The sequence below is a fragment of the Ursus maritimus genome, unplaced genomic scaffold (assembly GCF_017311325.1).
Source record: "Ursus maritimus isolate PB19 unplaced genomic scaffold, ASM1731132v1 scaffold_4, whole genome shotgun sequence".
Lineage (NCBI taxonomy): Eukaryota > Metazoa > Chordata > Mammalia > Carnivora > Ursidae > Ursus > Ursus maritimus.
Window position 1 is genome coordinate 77,930,328 of NW_024426552.1, and position 20,343 is coordinate 77,950,670.

At 42.5% G+C, this 20,343-nt stretch overlaps 1 protein-coding gene across 2 annotated transcripts in view; it reads left to right on the forward strand.

The window, feature by feature from the left end:
- The first annotated feature begins 1,745 nt into the window (after positions 1–1,745).
- The window catches only part of IGF2BP2 (insulin like growth factor 2 mRNA binding protein 2), a 152,855-nt gene continuing 134,257 nt past the window's right edge, over positions 1,746–20,343 (forward strand). For both annotated transcript variants that reach the window (XM_040621481.1, XM_040621482.1), the window contains exons 1-2: positions 1,746–2,000; positions 3,579–3,639. In XM_040621481.1, coding sequence (XP_040477415.1) covers positions 1,823–2,000; positions 3,579–3,639 — 239 coding nt within the window. In that variant the 5' untranslated portion in view covers positions 1,746–1,822. The remainder of the gene's footprint in view (positions 2,001–3,578; positions 3,640–20,343) is intronic.

A 20,343-nucleotide genomic window follows, 5' to 3' on the forward strand; every position in this document is an offset into this window, starting at 1 on the left:
ACAGACTCAGTCTGCAAAGGGGCCTGGAAACATGCATTTAAAAAAACAAAAAGCAAAACAACAAAAAAACAAGCCGCGCTCCCTCCACCCTCTTTGTCAACAGGAACGCTTAGGAAAGACAGTTACTTCACGACCCAGCCAGGATATCTGAACCTGTTCCATCTTCACCAAGAGACCCCCAACGTCAAGAACTATTCCTCTGGTCAAACCATCACCTCCACTAAAGCCCCCAGAAGTCCAGATCTTGAAACCTTCTCCCCCTTCTTCACCTCTGAATACTGCCATTTTTTTTTTTTTCTTCCCTGTATAATTTCATTTCCTGGCTGGGACCAGGCTCTAACCACCAGACTTCCAGCCGGGCCCCGGAACTCCCAACAGCCTCCAGCCCTTCTGGCTCCTTCCCTAGCCCCTCGGCTGGGGCTGCTATCATCCCAACCCTGCCTCTTCCGTCGGTCACGTTGTTTCCTCCGCTTGGAAGGACCTCTTTCCTCCTCGGGCCCTTCCCAATGCTCGGGGAACTCCTACACAACCCCGAGCGCCTCCGCTTCCAGCCACCCTCGCCTCCCACCACCCCGGCTCTGGGACCAAACCCGGCCTCGCAGCCCAGCAGCGAGCGTCCGTCCTCCCGGCCGCAGCCCCTTCCCCCTCTCCGCTGGCCTCCCCACCCGCCACCTGGCTTCGCAGCGGCCGCTCGGGAAGCCCTCGGCACTTCCCAGAATAGAGAGCAGCTGCCAACGTCAGGCTGCCGCCCGCCGCGGGGTTCCGGGCGCACGGGGTGCGGGCGGAGGGGACGTGACTCCACTCTGGCCTTCCGTCTCCCCCCACCGGGCCGGGAAACTGAGGCCCAAGGCCGGCAGCAACTTCCCCAGGGTGCACAGTCCGCGAGGGCCCGGCCAGTCCCGGGCCCCAGGCGTCCCGACTCCCGTCCGCGATCCCTCGACCACACGCGCCGCCGGGTCGCCCCTGAGAGCCGGGCGGGGAGCGGGTCTCTAAGGGAGCGCTTCGCCCGGGACCGCGCAGGGCGCTAGACGCGGCCAACTCGCCGCGAAAGTTGCCTCCCAGCCTGCCCTCGCCTCTCACCTCTGAGACACACCTTCCCGCGGGCCCTGGCAGCCGCACTCTCACATCCGGTCCACCTTGCGCACACCCCTCTCCACGCTCTCCCACGGCCCCTCTCCCTCCCACGCCTGCGGCTCGCGGCCGCTCCCCCGCGCCCCCTCGCGCACTCCCACCCGCGCCCGGGGCGCGCCTTCCCCGCCCCGCCGCACGCCTGGCCTCCGCGCCGCGCCCGCCCGGGCTTCTGGCGCCCGGGAGCCCCAGTCCCCGGCCGCGACCCGCTTCCGCCTGCCCGGCGGGAGGCAGAAGCCCGGGTAGCCGTGCGGGGGGCGAGGGGCTCGGCGGCGCGGGGCGGGGAGGGGGCGCTCGCTCGCTCACTCTCGGCTGCGCACACGCCCGTACAAACTCTCACACAGACACACGCGGGGTGCGCTGCCGCCGCCCGCCGCTGCTCCTCCTCCCGCCACCGCCTTGAGAGGGAGAGGGAGAGGGAGGCAGAGAGAGCGCTTTGTCCGCGCGCCGCCGCCCGGCCCGGGACTCTGCCCCGAGGAGGCAGCCGCGCCGAGTCCCCGCCTCCGCCTCTGCCCCCGGGCGGGCCGGGCCGGCCGCGGTGGGGGGAGCCAGGCTGAGGGTGGGGGTGGGTGGCGGGCGGGCGGAGGGCGGGGAGGGGGGGCGGAGGAGGAGGAGGAGAGACGAGGGCAGCGGAGGAGGCGAGGAGCGCCGGGTACCGGGCCGGGGGAGCCGCGGGCTCTCGGGGAAGAGACGGATGATGAACAAGCTTTACATCGGGAACCTGAGCCCCGCCGTCACAGCCGACGACCTCCGGCAGCTCTTCGGGGACAGGAAGCTGCCCCTGGCGGGACAGGTCCTGCTCAAGTCCGGCTACGCCTTCGTGGACTACCCCGACCAGAACTGGGCCATCCGCGCCATCGAGACCCTCTCGGGTAAGCAGTCGCCGCTGCCCCCTCCCCCCGCCTCGCCCAGCTCAGGCAGGGACGGCGCCCGGAGGGAGGCCGAGCCCTGCGGGCGGCGCCCGGCAGGGGCTCCCGCGCCCGCACGCTCACTTCCACGCACCAGACCCTCAACTCTCGCCGCCGGCCCGATCCCGGGACGGCCCGCTCCCCTCCCCCCACCGCTCCGGACTCCCCCCCTGCCCTCCCAGCCGCAGCCCTGGGGCGACCCCCGTGCCGCTCCGAGGGTGCCCAGGGCTCGCTCGCTCTCTGGGGGCACCCTTCCTTCCAATGGCTCCCCGAGCTGCTCTCCAGAGTTTCCCCACCCCCATCCTGAGAGCCCCCGTCCCCTCTCTTCCCTGACCTTCCCGTCACCCCCTTTGTCAGGGACCCCCTCCAAATCCTGCATCTCCTTCTCCCTTGACCGGACCTTACCCTTTTCCGTGCCTCGTGCCCGGGACCTCTCGCCCTCTGGCGTCCCCTTAGCCGCACTCTCCTTTCAAGCCCCCTCCCCACCTCGCCCCGCGGTCCCCCACTTTCGGCACCCCCTCGGCGCCACCCTGATGATCCCCTCCGAGGTTTCGGGGCTCCCCCAACCCCAACCCCTGCACGACGGCACATCTCTCTCCGTCCTCTTCCGAACCTCAGTCCCCTCTCGCTCGTCTCTCAAGCGCTCCTATTTTTCTCTGAATTTTTTGTCCGATTTTATTGAGAAGAACTCGGGGCTGGGGGCTTTCCGCCGCCTGTGCCCCCGCCTCCCGCTCGGCCAGAAGCACCTTTTTACGAGGTGCCCTGTCTCAACTCGGTGGGGGCCCGGGCTGAGAACCGGGAAAGAGGCGACCGGGGGGCCCGCGAGAGCGCTGGAGCCCAGACGGGAGACGGAGAGCGACACACACACACTCGCGCGCGCGCGCGCACTCACCAACTCTCTCTCTCGCACACGCACCGCTCGGAGCCGCGCTCGCCTCCGGGCCGGGAGCCTGAGCCCCCCGAACCCCGGCCCGGCGGGAGCCCCTTCCCCACGGGCGCGCGGGGTGGGGGCGGGGCGGCAGCGAGGCCAAGGTGACACCCAGGAGCCGGCCGGGACTGGGCTCTCGCAGAAGCGGCCCTGGGGTGGTGGTGGGGGGGGGGCTTCGGTGCGTCTTCTCGGGGCCACGGGGTGGAGGGGCAGGGAGGGGAGCGCAGTAGAGCCTTCGGGGCCCGGGTTAGCGGAATGGAGAGGTGGGGCCGGGAGAGGAGCGGGGCCGCGCCAGCCCTGCAGCTTGAGTTTCAAATGAGCTCATCCTTTCAAATTGGCGCCGCTCTTTATTAAATTTGTTTTTCCGGTAATGCCACCCACAGCTATACCTGGGGTCGAATCCGGGCTCGCGCCCTTCCCACCTCGTCCCAGAACTCGGGACGCCCACCTTGCTTCCCACTGGGAACCAAGTTTGTCCAGCTCCAGCCGGGTAGGAGACCCCTTGAGGGCGCCCGAAGGCGGAGCCCGAGCGTGGAGTTCTGTGCGTGCCCCTCCTAGACCCCCGCCGGTTTGATCTAAGGAAGGTTCTGAGTGCTTTAATTTCTGTTTTAAAGGTAAAGTGGAATTGCATGGGAAAATCATGGAAGTTGATTACTCAGTCTCTAAAAAGCTCAGGTAAATATATTTTGCTTAGTTATTTTGTGATAGGGCTTACGTATAAATACAAAAACACACTCAGTTTTTTAAAATGTGCTTTTATAGTTTAAAAAAAAGGCTTTTGTTTGTTTTGTTAGTGGAGATACCATAGTTTAGAAAGTTACATTTTTTACTTTCATTATATAAGGTGTTTACTGTACTTGGAAAATATCTCGTGCCTTATTGGGGGTGAGGGGGTGGCGAACCCTAGCTGTGTGAAATTCGCTGGGACCGTTAAACTTGTTTATCAAAACTTGCCTCCCACCCCCCACTCCCACCCCTACCCCCAGCACAGTGGCAACAAATGCTTGTCAAGACTTCCTGTGAGATGTTAAGAGTAAATATTTACTTTGTCAGCTAAATTGCTTAACCAAACTTTGCGATTAATTAGTTTTCTTTTTTAGATAGCTTAACGTTGAATAATAAAATAATTCAGTAAGGGGTCAATATTTTGCATAGCACTCTAAAGAAGTAAGTTGTTTGTATTGGGTGGCAGTTAAAAAGCCAGACTTTTTTAGTCACTGAGACTACTGACTATTGCTTCTGAACGTGTTGTTGTTGTTGTTGCTTTTAAGATATGTTTGAGGCTAAACAAGCATCTCTGTGAAATCTATAGTTATATTTAAGTGCACAGTTGTTAATGAAGGAGTAAGGAGTTTTGTGGAAGTTGGATTTCTCCATAGTGATTTGCCTACATGAGAAATATCTATGAGGAGAGAATGAGGGAGAACATCTTTGTTTTAAGTTTATTGTGGACTTTAAATTGGGGCCCTTTATTACTCATTCTAGATTTTTTTTTTCTCCCATGTGTCGTAACTTAGTTTATATCCCATTCACATACATTTCTTCACCATTAGTCATTAAGTAGCTGGATTGAAAACTCTTTAAGTGAAGTCTTTGATTTACCACCTTTACAATTTGTGATACTCAACAGTGTAACTGCTTACTTACTTGATTTTTACCAGGATTGAATAGATTTTAAAACAAACTTACTAATTTTATAAATCCTGAGGTGTTTTGTTAAAGAGATTTTAAAAATTGTGGACGCATTTTCAGATACTTTTATTTTAACTAAGCAACAGAATATCTTTTGTTTGCAAATGATTCTGTGACATACCACAAAGCTAATGCCTTAAAAAAAAAAGGCAGAAGTTAAGATTTGCAGCTTCATGTGTAATATTAAGCTAGTTCTTCTCTCTAGGAACAGATGTAATGTGTAACTGGTTTTTCAGTTAAGTATTTTAATTTGTATACTTTTCTATAATTTTTTTTTTGCCTGAGAAATCCAAGTTGAAACTTTCTGATATATGAAGTACTTATTGTAAGTTTAAATTACTCATCTTACAACACTTGAAAATTTGATGAATATATTGAGCAAGGCTTGAAAGAACCACCTAAAACATTTGATGGGCTTTTATTCTATAAATGCCTAATTCTCTTGGCTGTATAGCTGTTTTGAGTCCTTTTTTGGGTTATAATTAATAAAAGTCACTAGAATTTTAACTTTGTTTAGTTGGTATCTCATTTCATGTTGCAAAGTACATTATTTCATGTTGCAATGTAAGTGAAATGCTGATTTACCTCAAGTTATTAACATCTCCTAAGACTTCTCATAAATAAACTTCTTCTAAACTTTTTCTTTCAAAATACAGAGGTTATTTGCTGTTAGCCAGAGTGTTATTTAAGTAATTTTGTTGTGTTTATGTAAGAGTTCAGAATTAAAAGCATGTCCCCAGTTTTTAGTATTAATTAAATAAAGAGCAAACTAGGACTTCTACAGCCCTATTAGTACATGATTTCTTTGAACATGTGGGCGCTATGAAATACCTAGGAGGTAGATTAAAATGCGCTGTGTATGATTCACTACACTGAAGACGTCTGACATACCAAATGTATGCATAAGCTGCTGCTGTAGAGGGTTGCATCATTTCTGATTGGATGGTTTTACTCTTTTTTTCCCTTTCCTTTATTGGTTTAAAATGCAGGAATTAGTTACTTGTACTGCAGGCTGAGGGAGAGATGGCTAATGACTGGCGTTGTGTACTGAGCTCAGACCCCTGGGATGCAGCAGCTGTATGTTTTCATGTCCAGGGCACTACCACGGTGCTGGCTTTCAAAAAGCAGGGTACTGTGACATTTGAAACCAAAGCTTTTATGTTATATGGTGACTATTTTGGTGTTCCTTTGTTGCATTTCCATGAAATTTAACAAGTTAGGAGTAAATGTGTCAGCGTTAAGTCAGTTCTATATGTGGTTTTTGTGTTAGTTGAAGTGAAAATGTGAAGAAAACAGTTCATCCTCATTGCTTGCTTACTTAGAAAAATCATTCAACAATTGAGTGCTCATTTTTTTATATTGTTCTGATTTCTTTCTGTTTTCAAGAATGAGTTTTAGCATCTACATTCCAAATAGATTTTTTTAAGCTAATGATACTTTGGGAGGAGATGTTTTTATCTTAAGTCATGAAATTATTGGCATGCCATTTGCTTACCAATTGGGTCTTTTGTTAAATATCATTCTAGCATCATTTTATATGTGCTATTATAGAGACAGACTAGATAACCATTATTTTCTCAGGGTCATCAGAAGCAGAAAACTCTTTTTCCTTTTTGCCACATGTGTTTCATTCTTATTAGATGCAAATTATTGTAATGCAAACCATAGACAAACCATCTATTTTTCTTACTTTCTAAGTTGGTCAGACTTTGTTGAATAAAAATCTTTGGATCGTTTTTCTCTATTCATATTTCTTGGTAGTATATATAAATCAAAGATTGCTTAAAGAGGAAGAACCTGGTAGTGAATTTAAAATTCTGTTAGAAGTCATGGGAGCTTCCTTGATAGAAATTTCATTTTTGATGTTGAGGAGACTTTAATTTAAAAATATATACATATATCTGCATATTATCTACACATGCACATGTGCGCACACATCACATAAATTGTTTTGAGCTAAGACATATGCTAACCTGAATGTGCTTTGTAGCTAAAGTTGAATGATTCTGTGAGAAACAAAACTTTGAAAAATGCAATTTCTGCCCACTGCTAGGAAGTAACCAAGTGGTGCTAGACATGCTTTCACTGAGATGGTGTGACTACTATGAGGTAGTGTAGGAAAAGCTATGAATTTGTCTTTCATGAGTTAAAAATCAGTAATTGTGTTCTCTCCAATGCAAATGAATTCAGTCTCCTATAGGAATGTTAAAGAAAACAGTATCTCAATTGTATTTTGCTTGTATGTACTACATTGTGTATAGTTGAATTAAATACCAAAAAGAAAAAAAAAATCACCCAACCTCAAACCCTCCCTGCAACAAAGGCTTTTGCTGCATCAATTTTTAATTTTGTAGCAACAGAAAAGACTTTTTTAGGTTAAATCATGATAGCCTTCTATTTAAAGAATTTGTTGTATTAAAAATTAATTCCTGAATTTAATTATATAGATTTCATGTGTGGGTATAACATATATTAATATAAAATACATGTCGAACTGTAAGGTAACTTATGATTTGACTTTGAGTTGGACATTTAGTTTCCCATTTTTAAAAAAGCTAATAATTTTTTCATATGGTTCTAGGCAATGCCATAAAGAATTACACATTTTTGTGATCTTTAAGAGATAAAAATTAGAATGGAAGTAGAAGCAATAAAGAAAAAAAAATTAGCTGATAATTCAGGTGATAATGCAGTTTTAAAGTTCTAGCTTACAAATATTAAAAGATTGGTCATTTGATGTTTTTATGTTATTTAGCTAAATATTAAAAACCATTGAAAGCTGCAAGTCAAAATACTTTTTATGTGCTGCTTGATTTTCCAATTCGTGAAATTCATCTCAGTTTTAAATTTGTATTGTAGCAATTCATGAAAGTATTAAATGGCTACATCTAACCATTAATTCTAAAAGGAGGTTTGGTGATGCATTTGACAAATTGACAAAGACATTTGTCAAATGGTGTTTTTAAAATAATGTTTCCTTGTAATTATGGCTGGATAGAAGATGACCAGTAAGGGATGGTCTCAGAGTTTTGTTTTTTATTATTTTAACCGGAGATTACATAAAGATGAGAGAAGATTAGTAGCATTTGCACAATACTTTTTATACATGGTGATATAATGTATTTTCTTTAAGAAGAAATTTTTAAAAGATATTAGATGATTTAGAACTAATTGCATACCAAAATTTACATCTAACTGTTTTGAGTAGATGTTTTTATTTAATGGAGGTTGCTCCAGTTTTTCAGCTGGGGGAATGTAAATGAGGTTGAAATGTGCATAAAAGGATAGTAACTTGGGCACATTTATTAAAAGTCAGAACAATGTAAATCAGATTTCTACAGGAACTTTTTACACATATCTGATACTTCTCAACTTTCTAAATATTTGCTGTCTGTTGCTGAATCACCCTTCCAAGTCTTCTAATGAGATTCTCAAAAGTAGATGAGCAATTGGTCAGAGTTGTGAGAGGATATTATTTGAGCTAAGTGTGTCATCCCTGTGATTCAGTGGGGTGTGTGCACATGGGTGTCTGTGTGCTCGTGTGCTTTGTGGGGGTCAGTGCTTTCAGACAGATGGTATCAAGAGGGAAGAGGAGGAAGTCTTTAATTGAGCAAGATTTGCAACAAAATCTCTGGATTTTAGAATCTTACAAGAAAAATGAAAATTGCTAGGTGTCTGAACCTTGCGACAAAGGGAATCAGCATTTGCTTTGAGTGATATGTAACTTGTTGTAGGTGGTTAACCTTTTGGAAGCAGGGCTCTGGCACCTGTAGTGGCTTCTGTAGTGACGGGTGCTGCTGGGAAAGCTATGCAATACACAGTCTACTCTCCTCCTTTTGCTTGGATATCCCCTCTCACTCATAGAGTTAGCTCAGGGATTCTGTGGAGGCTCTGACAATTTATAAGCCATTTTTATAAATGTTAGAACATTCAAGATTTGAATATGCATTTTCATTTAGAAATTCTATACTGTGGAAGACTGTATTATTTTGCACAACAGAAGTACTCTGACAGAATCAATTTCATTAGAAGCATAAATATTGAACTGGTTTCTTTGGAGACTCTTAAAAAAAGTTTCAAAATATATTTTTAAAAATTCCACTTACATGCCACCAAAGTGTCTTCACGTTCCTTTTGGTGTTGAAGAAGAGAGTGGTGTGGCTTGGCTAAGCCAGTTTTTTAAACCAGTTTTCTTAAAATTTTTAGTCAAAAGCATAATCTCTCAAAAGTTATGTTTAACTTTTTAATTTGAAGGATGGGATAGTTCTGTTTAAGAAAACATGCCCAAGTAATTTATTAGTCAAGGTTTATCCTTTTTACATTGAAATTCAAGTCCAATCAGTTTGGGTCGTCATTCAGAGCACTCTCATTGAAGAAAACATAATAGCAAATAAGCATCAAACACCTACCGGTAAAGATAACAGTCTTTCCTCCCATTTATCGTCATTAAAATATTTTTAAAAATCTTTTACTTTATAATTTGACTTCATGCTTACAAACTTGTAATTTTCATTTGGTGGCATGGACTGTATGGGTTCTATTTTGGGCAGCAAAATTGCAGAGTGCTCAGAGCATTATTTTTAAGGTTTTTCTTTTCCTGTTTTGATCATGTACTTTGGTCTTTCCATAAAATTGTGAAGAAAAATTATTTTCCTTTATAGAAAAATTCAGATTCTGTTGCTTTGGCTTCCAAAGACAAGGGAGGATATGGATAATTGTTTCTTTAATTTGGTGTAGAGTTTGATGGCATATTGAGGTAAAGATTAAGTAGACCAGAGAAAATGGATGCTTTTGCACTAATAGCAGGCAGTCAAATCTAAAAGCTAACCCAGTGTCCATCATTGAGTAGATATATGTCTCCTTCCCAAGCCTCTCTTTCTTACTACGTAATAGGCTTGCATTTTTGAGATACATTTTGTACATTTATTCCCAGATTTCCTTGTTATTTATCTATTCTGTCCTTTTTTCTTAAAATGTTGAGCGTTACTTAGAATTTTCCCATTCTGTTTACTATCAAGAATATTTCGTAAAGTGGGTGTTTTAATGAGTCCAATAAATGAAAATTAAGAGTTCTGATGCATATTTTAGACTTTCTGATATTTCCTTGTATCATAAATGTACCTAATGGCCAGGGAAATATGTATAGGACCATTGCAATGAGAATATTTTCAGCTTTTCTCATTATGATATAATTAATATGTGCCAGTATGTGAGAATTTGTCTTAGGGGGAAGCTTGGATTTTTAATTTTTGTTTTAAATGTGATCAGGAAGGTTGTTTCATGATGGCATGTGTTGATGTGTAAATAATGCTAGTAGCATTCTCTCGGGGAGATGCATGTATTTTTATGTGCCTGCATCATGCATTCGTATAGGACTGATGATGTCCCAGCCTCTTCAACACATTATTTCATTTATTCCAAATAATAATTATGTGAAGAAGATAGGACAAGTAATTTCCTCCCCTTTTTTTCTGACGAGGAAACTTAGTTTCAGAGAGATTTAACAATTTGCCTAAGGCTACATGGGTATTAAATAGTAAAGCTGTGGCTAGAGCCCAGGTCTTCTGATCCTCAGTCCAGCATGCTGAGACTCCCCCCCCCCTTTTTTAAATTAAAGAAGTCAGTCAAAAATGTTGTTAAGGCTCAAAGGATGCCTTTCAAGAGTGATGGAAATATATGAAAATAGATTTGTTTGTGAATGAACCTTTGCAGTCTTATTCTTACATCAATCTGAGTGATCTGTACTTTGTTACAGTTTTTTAGAAACAAAAATAATTAGAACCAAACAGAAGCAATTTAAACGTTACCAGCAGCATTGCCTCCTCCTAGCACCAGGCTCTCCTATAGACAGAAGTGGGGTTGGAGTTTGTTGCTCTTTTCAGTGGTTGCATTCCTTGTGCTATGAAACAGAACGCTGCCAAGAAAGACGTCTCTCTCGACATCTTGCACCACACGCATCAGGCCGTGAGCTGTATCTCTGGTCAAGACCGTAAGCCTTGTGGTAAAGCAAAGTCTAGCTCAAGGAATCACTTGGGTGGGTTCTTCCTGGGTTTTAACCAGCCCATTGCTGGAGGTCAGGACTGTGTTTTGTTTTCTTTTCCTGGTGGCTGCCAGGTCTTTCCCTAGATCTGGTGTCTCTCTGCCTCACTTTCTGTACAGAATATGGCCTTTGGCCTCTGCTGTGGGGATGGAGTGAGTACTAGTACAGTAACATCCATGAAGTTTTCAGAGGTCTTCATGAATGATATAATCACTCAAAAACATATACTAAGTAACTAAGCATGTGAAGTGCGGTTCATTTTCCTGTAATTGTAAACTTTTCCTGCATTTATCCTCTTGTTTCCTTTAACTTTTGTGTGCTGTCCTATGTAGATGGTCGTGGGGGGAGGGAGGAAGGCACTATCAAGAAAATAATAGTTGAGAAGATTATTTCCAACTCCCCACACATTTCATTTCTTTAAGTTAGGTTAGTCTGGAGTAGGGTGCTGCACGAACGTTCTGTGGAGTTCTGGCTCTGAAGATGGGGAAGGAAGGTGAACTCATACTTACGAAGCAATTCCTGTGCTAGGGACAGCACGAGGCCTTTTCTGTGTATCTTATTTTATCCTCACAACAGCCGGGAGAGACCTGTACTTCATCCCTTTTACAGATAGGGCTGTAAAGCGTCAGGCTCAAAAGCAACTCTTCCTTCCACCTGACCAAACCTGCTTCAAAGAAACGGTGGTCCTATTACCTTTGCTCCCCTCCTAATTTGAACATAGTAACAGCACCCTAGCAGTAAAGCAGGAGTTGTGATAATGTTTACATAGGCTGTAGAGTCCCTTTGTATGTTTCCCCCAACTCAGAGTAAGAAATGAAATTTACATGTATACAACAGATATGCTGAGGAAGATAAGGGGCTGAAGTTATTTTTAATATAATATAATTGAAAAACAGCTGAAAGTGTTAGTCATAATTTGAGGACACTTTTTGAAGTAATCCTTCCTATTGTAGAGGCATTAGTAATTATGGAAGAGAGATGTTTTTAAAAGTCATTGTGGCTGAAAATTAAGTGTAAAAAACATAATGTGTATGCAGTGTGGGGAGAAGGTCTGTATTCATGCCTTTGGCTCAGATATGTTTTTTTAAATCCTGAAAAAAGACTCAGGCTTTTCTGTTTAGGACCTAGGATGTTGCACAAAGTTTGGCATGGTTTCATTTTCATCAGTATATAAAAAAATGTATATGGTCTAGGGAAGGAAAATACGGGATTCTCACAAATTGCTTTTCATAAAATGATTCATCTTACTAACGTTAGAAAGTTTTAACCTTTTTGACACATGAAAATGTCAGTGAAAGCACAAGGAGTGGAAAGATCTATATGTTCTTTTTGATACAATACTTAAACGTTATACAGTACATTGGTGACTTTTTTAAGTAAACAAGATGTAAGATACAGTTACACTGTCAATGAAATGAAATATGCAAGAGTTTTGCTTCCAGATAGAGGTTGTACTTTTTTGATAAAAACATAGTCTTATGAACTTTATTATGATTAAAAAATAATGACTTTTCTCAGTCAAGAGCCTCTACTAGAGCTTAAAATGTTATCAGAGAAGACATTTTTATTAACTTGCTGTATCTTCTCTTTATTCTTTCTTTTCACAAAGCAAAGCAAAAAGTATGAAATCAAATGGTGATTCTGCGGACAGGTTAACATCAAACCAATTCACAAAATAGAAGATATTTTGAAAAAGCTCATGTTGAGGACAGGCTATAACTGTATTATATGGAGACCTTTTCTTGAGTCCCTCCTGATCTTTGTGATTTTAACAATGCATATTGAAAAATGGATGTTTTTCTTCATTGTATGGGTAAGATTTTGGAGCAAAATATTTGTGCATCTTTGAGAGAGTCAGAGATAGATGATTCAACAGTTTAACATTAAAAAAAAATGGAGGTTAGCCTCTCCAAATGGAAGGAAGGCAGGAAAGAGAGAAAGAAAGAAAGACGGAGGGAGAGAGGGAAGGAAGGGGGACAGAGGATAGGCGGCGATAGGAATATAGGTGACTGAGTGAACTATGTCACGTAGCTCGTGCGTTCTCTAATTCCAGACCACGGTGGGGAAAGACTGGTACGTCCTGATAGTACATAGAAGACAGTAAGTGACTCCAGTGGTGACAGCAGGACTGAAAATCTCACACAATTTATTCTTTGACGTTTAAAAACTCGAGGAGTATGTGGCTGGCCTGCCTCACAAAAGGTTTTGCATTTCTATCTATGAGGCCCTGTACTGGCCACTTCCTCTGTTTCTCTCTCTCTCTCTCCCTCTCTCTCTCTCATTCTCCTTCCCCTTTGCATTTCCGTGGGGATGGCCAGGCAGGGCTGGAAGGTGCCTGGTGTGCAGGCCTGCCTCCAGTGCCCTCACTGGCTGAGTTGGGGGAAGCCAGCGAGGCCTGTGTGCGCTTGCTCAATGTGTTGGAATGTATGGGTTCTGTGGCATACACTTATGGGGAAAGTGCAGCAGTCAGACACACACACACACACACACACACACACACACACACACACGGCAGTGGTTGGGGGGTTGTCAAACATTGCTGGCTTTTATGAAGAGTTGAAAATTTGGGAAGGAATTTCCCAGTGTTGAAAGTTTAGGCTACTTTTCTCCCCCCTACAGTGCAATTGTATTTATTCTTTGTAAAGGGAAAACATCTTTTTTTTTTTCCCCCAAATACCATTGAAGGATAGAAAAAAATTTTGTGGATGCATAATCTGGCCTTGCTCCTGGATCTTGCTGTACTCTTTCCCCCTTTCTCTTTATATGAATAGTGATGTCTTCAAATCATGGACACTGAATTTGTAAAATAAGCTTTTGAAAACCCTGAGTTGTGTCCCTGCTGAAGATGATAGAATCAAGGATCTTTAGAAACCAAGTTTTAAGCTCAGATATTTTTAAATGTAGGATTTAGTCTCCCTTTTGAGGAATAAAGAATAAAATACTAGTCAATGAATACTTCTGATTTTTTGCCCCTTAATATTTTTGAAAATTTTACACTCGTGTATTTTTTTAATTCACAAAAGATTTGAGATAACAAAGGTGATGTTTATTCAATTATTTGAAATAAAGAAGACAGGGATTTAGTTTTATGAAGTAAGTAAGTGAAACTGACATTTTGTTTTAAGGGCTATAAAAGACTGGGAACAGGTGGTTGGTTCTAATATAATTCTTCACACATCTTACAAGATTTGCCAGGGAAGCGTTAGCTCTTTCGTTCATTGATTTTTGTATTAATGGTTTGCTGTGCAAGTCTGTTTCAATGATTTCAAAACAAATATTTTGATAATGAAAATTTGTGGCCTTTAGTTCGTGATTATGGACAAGATAGTAATACCTGCCTTAAAAATTTCTAGGCCTGGCGTACCTGGGTGGCTCAGTTGGTTAAGCATCTGACTCTTGATTTCAACTCAGGTCATGATCTCATGGGTTGTGGGATCAAGCCCTGCATCAGACTCTGTGCTCAGCAGGGAGTCGAGCCAGCTTAAGATTCTCTCCCTCTCCTTCTGCCTCTCCCCCTGCTTGTGTGTGCTCTCTCTAAAATAAATAAATCTTTAAAAAATATTTCCAGGCCAAAGTCCTATCTTTTATTCTCCATGGCAGTATGTTTAACAGTGTATTTCACAAAGCCTTAGGATTTTGAGGAGATGCCAAATTCATGGGAAGGAAGAAGTGGACATATGTATATGGGAGATCCTGGCTTCTTAGCCATCTTTCAGGCAGAAAACAGCTATATTCATTGCAGTTTTATGTATTGGAGTTCGGTCTGGAATTTGGTTCAGAAAAGGGGTTTGCTGCTTTAAAAAACAGTTTGAAAGTTATCAGTCCCATAGTACATAATTCTGGGCCTTGAGTCCATGCCTTGTTCAGGCATTCCAGCAGATGCAAAGCTCTTTCTTGAAAATTTAGACTCTGCCTTTGCTACTTCTAAATCTACTTCCTGTGGAATGGCCTGTCACTTTCGCTTTAGTAACAAAATGTTTGCTTTGCCAACTGCATGCCAGACTAACTAAATCTATGGATTTTTCTATAATCAATAGCACAGAATGTTTGCCCTTCGGGAACTTTCTAGGGAGCTCCTTGGCCAATGATTGCACTCCAGTTCTCGGCAGAGCCATTAGAGTCAACTAACTTTGTAGAGCTCTGGGTCTGGTGATATGGGACCCACTCATTCATCAACAACAAGTTTTTTTCTTCAGGAGGTCCAAGCAGGTTGGCCCGCCTGCCCCTTCTTCAAGCACGGCATCCCTGCTTTTATCTGTTGTATATGGTGGGTTTCCATAAACACAGGGATGATCTTCAGAATATTTGCAAGTGGTTAGAATGGATGCCTCACAAGGCAGAAGGCACATAGACCATTATCTAATACACACTTGCACAGTGTCAGTCCTGCATGCACTAGTCTTATTCCAAAACAGGATATGAGGGGCACGTGGGTGGTTCAGTCGGTTAAGCGTCTGCCTTCGGCTCAGGTCATGATCCCAGGGTCCTGGGATTGAGACCCGCATCGGGCTCCCTGCTCTGTGGGGAGCCTGCTTCTCCCTCTGCCTCCCTGTCTTTCTCTGTGTCTCATGAATAAATAAAATCTTTTAAAAAAATAAAACAGGGTATTACTTCAAACAGTATATGTTATTCTCTCGGTGATTTCTTAACCTGTGGTCAAGGACTCTTGGGGGCAGTACTTAGAGTCCTTGGACTTTGCCTTCTGTGTTATTTAAAGAGCCTCCTGGATGATTTTCATGCCCAGAGAGAGAGATAGGAGGCTCCCCTCTGAGCTCTGCTCTGTGCCTCGTGCTCCATCACTCCAGCTTCCTGAAGACTGGTCTTCGAAGATTGCTGATTTCATATCATACACCCAAGTTTTGTAGTAAGACGGTTACAAGAAACCACCATATATTTACAGGGGTCCACATTCAAATACCTACAGATGATATAAGTGGTGGCAAGGTGGGAGGGTTTCTGTGAAGTACAGGAAAGGTAGCTCTTAAGTCAGCTTCAGCCAACTGGTACCATGTGGAAACGTAAGGCCAGTGTTCTCAAATCTGATTTTTCAAAAGAAGCTGGAAGTCAGAGTTCTTACGTTAAGTATTGGCAACAGTTCAAACATTTTTGTAGAGATGGTGAGGATCAAAGAAGATAACTGGTGGGTTGACTCTGGCCCATGGGTTGCTGGTTTGCAGTCTCTGCCACATGAAAATTCTGCAGCCTCTTTAAAATATTGTTGAAGACTCTGTCCATTATGTTTAGTATCTCCTATCCGTAAGGGAAGGAGAGGGAAATGTCCTTCTCTTGATAAACTGGATAAACTTGTATGTCTCTTATCTAATGATGATGATAGCTATTTGGAAGCTCAAAATTAAAATTATGTCTCAGTTGGAGCAACCATCCTTAGTCTAGTAGTTTTCTGGAATAATTATTTTCTCTACTGTCAAGTACCTTATACTTTTAATGTTATATAATTATTATGTTTCTATTTTATGAAACCATCTGAAATCCTTTTGTAAATTTAGAATATACATATGCTGAATGTGTGACAATTTTATAATTTTATGTATATTTTATTTCATTATACATGTTCATGAGAAAAAAAAAAGCCCAGTTTTCATATAATTGGAGGAACATATTTCCTCATCAGTCTCAATTATACTCTCTCCAGCTAAACACTGGGCCAGCTATAGATGTTTTTAACTGTTTTCTAAGAAAATATGATTCTCATATGTCTAGCAAACACTTTTTTAAATAAGAACTTGAGTTCTGCCTGTAAATCAACATCAGATATGAGGCAGGTAGTTTTAAAAGCATAGTGTGTACTTGGCAGGAAAATTCAGTGGTGAAAAGTAGTGCTTTTAAATATTTTGAAAAGTGTTTTGGTTACTGTTGCACTTTCTTATATTTAAGTTGAGGAAATTGAAAGCCATATGGATTCTGCTTCTGGGCCCTGGGTGCAGTAAATACTCATTAAGGCCAAACTAAATGAAAACTGCCAGTTACCTTAAGGACCTTTACAAAAAAAAAAAAAAAAAAACCCAAAACCCCAAAACACTGTAAAACAAAAAACTAGTTGGATTAGCATTTTAAAATGTATCTTTTTGTTCTAAAACTTACATGCACTGAAATAGCTCATTAGGAATCACTATAATGGTGAGGTAAGGCGCACGTCTTGGAGAACATAAATTAGATCATCTATGGTAAGACATAACAGAGTGGCATATAGGAGTCTGAGAATTCAGGATTTCATTTCGTTTCCCTCATTTGTGAAGGATCTAATGGTCATCAGTTCCATAAAAATAGCCAACTCTATTTTTTGGACTGATCTTTTGAACTTTACAATTTTGAAGTTCCACGAAATCTTGCTCTTTTTTTTTTTATTTCCACTGGTGCATCTTGAATGCCTTGAAAAGTGAAATTAGCTGCTCATTAAATATTTTTCAGTTTTTATAAAAATTAAAGCCATAATAAGATATCCTTAATAATTTGCTTTTATTTCTTTTCCTATTCTTTATTTTCAAACTGAGGACGGGGAGAAATAGCAATTCAGAAATTTTACTCTTTTGTGAATGGGTTTTTTAGTCTTTGTACTGAATCTTTGGTCTAAGTGGAATGAAACCTTCATGGGCATTTTAGGTACAAAGGCCCTTTAAAACATGAGGTACTCTGCAAAGAGCAGCAAAATGAGTATTGGAAAGCAGAGCTTTGGATTTGGTGGAACCAGAATAGGTTTTGCAAATCAGTTTTTAAAAAAAAATAAAAGGGTGAGTTAATCTTAGTATTATCAGATTCAGTGTGATTACTTGAAAATACAATTTTCTATGTAGATTTCCTTTCTCCAACCCAGATTACATTAAAAATTTGCCAGGAATCACGTAAGAAAAACATATATATGTAAATGTATATATATATATATATATATACACACACACACACACACACACATATACTTGTATGTGTGTGTGTATATACATATGTGTATATATATCTCCCCCCCAAAAAACCTGACCATCCTTTTATTGCAAGATAGTAGGTGGACACAAGAAGCAAGTTAAGGTGTGTTTTTATGTAGTAAATTAGAGATGATAAGTTTAAGCAGACAGCATCTGAAATTGTTGTGAAAAAATAGATAAGTGCAGAAATGACAGAATTTACCAGTGGATGAGATAATTCATACCCAAGGAAATGACTGATCTTAAAATAAATGTTAATTGCAGAACGAGATGCTGTCAAATGCTCTGTATTAGTAATCTATTGCTGCATACAAATTACCCCAAAACTGGGGTTCCTGGGTTGATCTCAGCTCAGGTCTTGATCTCAGGCTTGTGAGTTGCAAGCCTCATGCTGGGCATGGAGCCTACTTAAAGCAACCAAAACAGATTACCCTCAAAACTGAGGACTTTAGAGCAGCGAACATTCATTCTCTCACATTTTCTGAGGGTCAGGAGTATGGCAGCAGCTTCGCTGGCTGGCTCTAGCTCAGCATCGTTCATGAGGTTGCAGTCAAGATGATCTGCTATCACGCTCACTCAAAGGGTGGTTGAAAGGCCTCCGTTTCTCTGTGGCTGTTGGCTAGAGCTTCCAGGCCTTCGCAGCACAGGCCTCTCCGTCAGTGTGCTCCCAGCACGGCCGCAGGCTCCCCTGAGTGAGTAAGCCAAGAGAGCGTGACACCACAGTGCCTCGCGCCACCTCGTCCGTGAGTTACGCATCCTCACTTCTCCCTTACTTTGTGTGTCAGACGTGAGACATTGGTCCCGCCCGCCCTCCGTGGGAAGGGGTCACTCAAGGAGTGAATACCTGGAGGTAGGGATTCTTGAGGTGCCTAGGATATTACTAAGTCAATCAGGAAAAGTCAGCAAATCAGAGAGGGCCTTGGTTGATCTGGGGTTTCGACTGAGGAGAATAATACCCTTCTATTCCTATGGATACTTAGCCCCTTTTGGAATAAAACAGTCCTTATAAAACACCAGTAATAATTACGGATTACTGAATCCTTTTATAATCCTTACTTAATTTTTCAGAAGCCCTTCTAGGGTGAGGAAGGCAGTGCCCTCCTCATATCAGAGATTGGGGGGAACTGAGGCCCGGACTGTTCAAACCGCTTAGGCCACATACTGAGCATTCAACCCCAAGTGTCTCCTCCCCTCCTTTCTTGTTACCCTCTTCTTTCCTCCAAAGAATGACTGTAGTTACTTTCTCTTTTATAAAACACAATTTAATTTTTGCCTTTCAGCCTTATCTGAAAGAGCTGATTTTTTTAATGCTTAATTGAAAAGTTTGAAACACTGTTCTTGTAGTATCAATAAAGATGTTAGCCACTTTTCTGCCAGCAGTAAGAGCCCTTTTTGCTATTTTTGTAACTGGGTGAGGCCTGATTTCTCCAAAATTGTGCCATACTGTGGTTAGCCATGGTCTACAAGAGGAAAATAGATTTACCCTTCTTTAAAATCATTGGTTTTCTAAGAAATATGCTATTTACTATTCCAAATCTGAGTAAATCTTTCTGGGACAAAATGCAGTGGTCACTTTGATATCAGACGAGGCCAGTTCTCTCCACCACTAAAAATGCAGAACATCAGGCCTTCAGATCTTTGGCACCTGCCTTTACTATACATTTATTTCTTGAGGAAATTTGATAGTGTTTTCGGTGTTAGTCGTATCCACATTGGTGTTGAAGGATTCATTCTGTATGAGGGTTTTGCCAAATTCATACAAACCTATCAGCTTTGCCTACAGAATGTCCTGACTCTGACTTCACTCAAATATAGTATTCTAATAGTCACGTCTTTAAATTGTTATTGAATCTCAGTGCTTACTTTACTTGCATTACGTATTCCCATAAGCCATTTAACCTTTTCTCTCAAAGGTCCTGATGATGTGGTAGTGTCGACTAAGGAGTTGTTTTGGTTCTTTCCTTTTGAATGTGTGTAGACGGAGGCTTAAAGAATATTAGGGTCCTTTAGGAATGACTGCTCTCTAGGAAAGATAGATACTTTTTATATTGTTTAAAAAAAAACCCACTGGGGGTAAATACTGAATTTTTTTTTTTTTTAAGATTTTATTTACTGATTTGAGAGAGAGCACGGGTGAGGTGAGGGGCAGAGGGAGACGCAGACTCCCCGATGAGCAGTGAGCCTGATGCAGGGCTTGATCCTAGGATTCCAGGATCCTGACCTGAGCCAAAGGCAGACGCTTAACTGACTGAGCCACCCAGGTGCCGCATGAATTTTTTACACCCTGTGTATTTTAGTTAAACAGAGTATATCCTGAGTTATCCTTTGTGGGAGAGGATTGTCCTTGAATGGGTTCTCAACCTCTCCAGAATTTAAAATCTTGATGTATTTTTTCACAAAACAATCAAATGATGACATTAAGAATTTTTTTTTTAAAGAGATTTTTAGGGAGAACTTGCAACTGCCTTCAGTGGAAGGACCAAGCTTAAGATTTATTTCAGATTTTTGTCATCTTCAAGTGTTAGGAGCTTAAAGGTGAGCTTGAACAATTCTGGGAGCTTAGAGGATATGTAACTCTACACCTTTTTTATTGTTTTTGTAATATTTTGACTTCCCGTAGATATTTACCCAAAGAAACATATTTTTTCTCATTCTTCCTCAGTGACTTATCTTGTTAGAATCCCAGCTGGGGGGAGAGGGAGGAGGGAA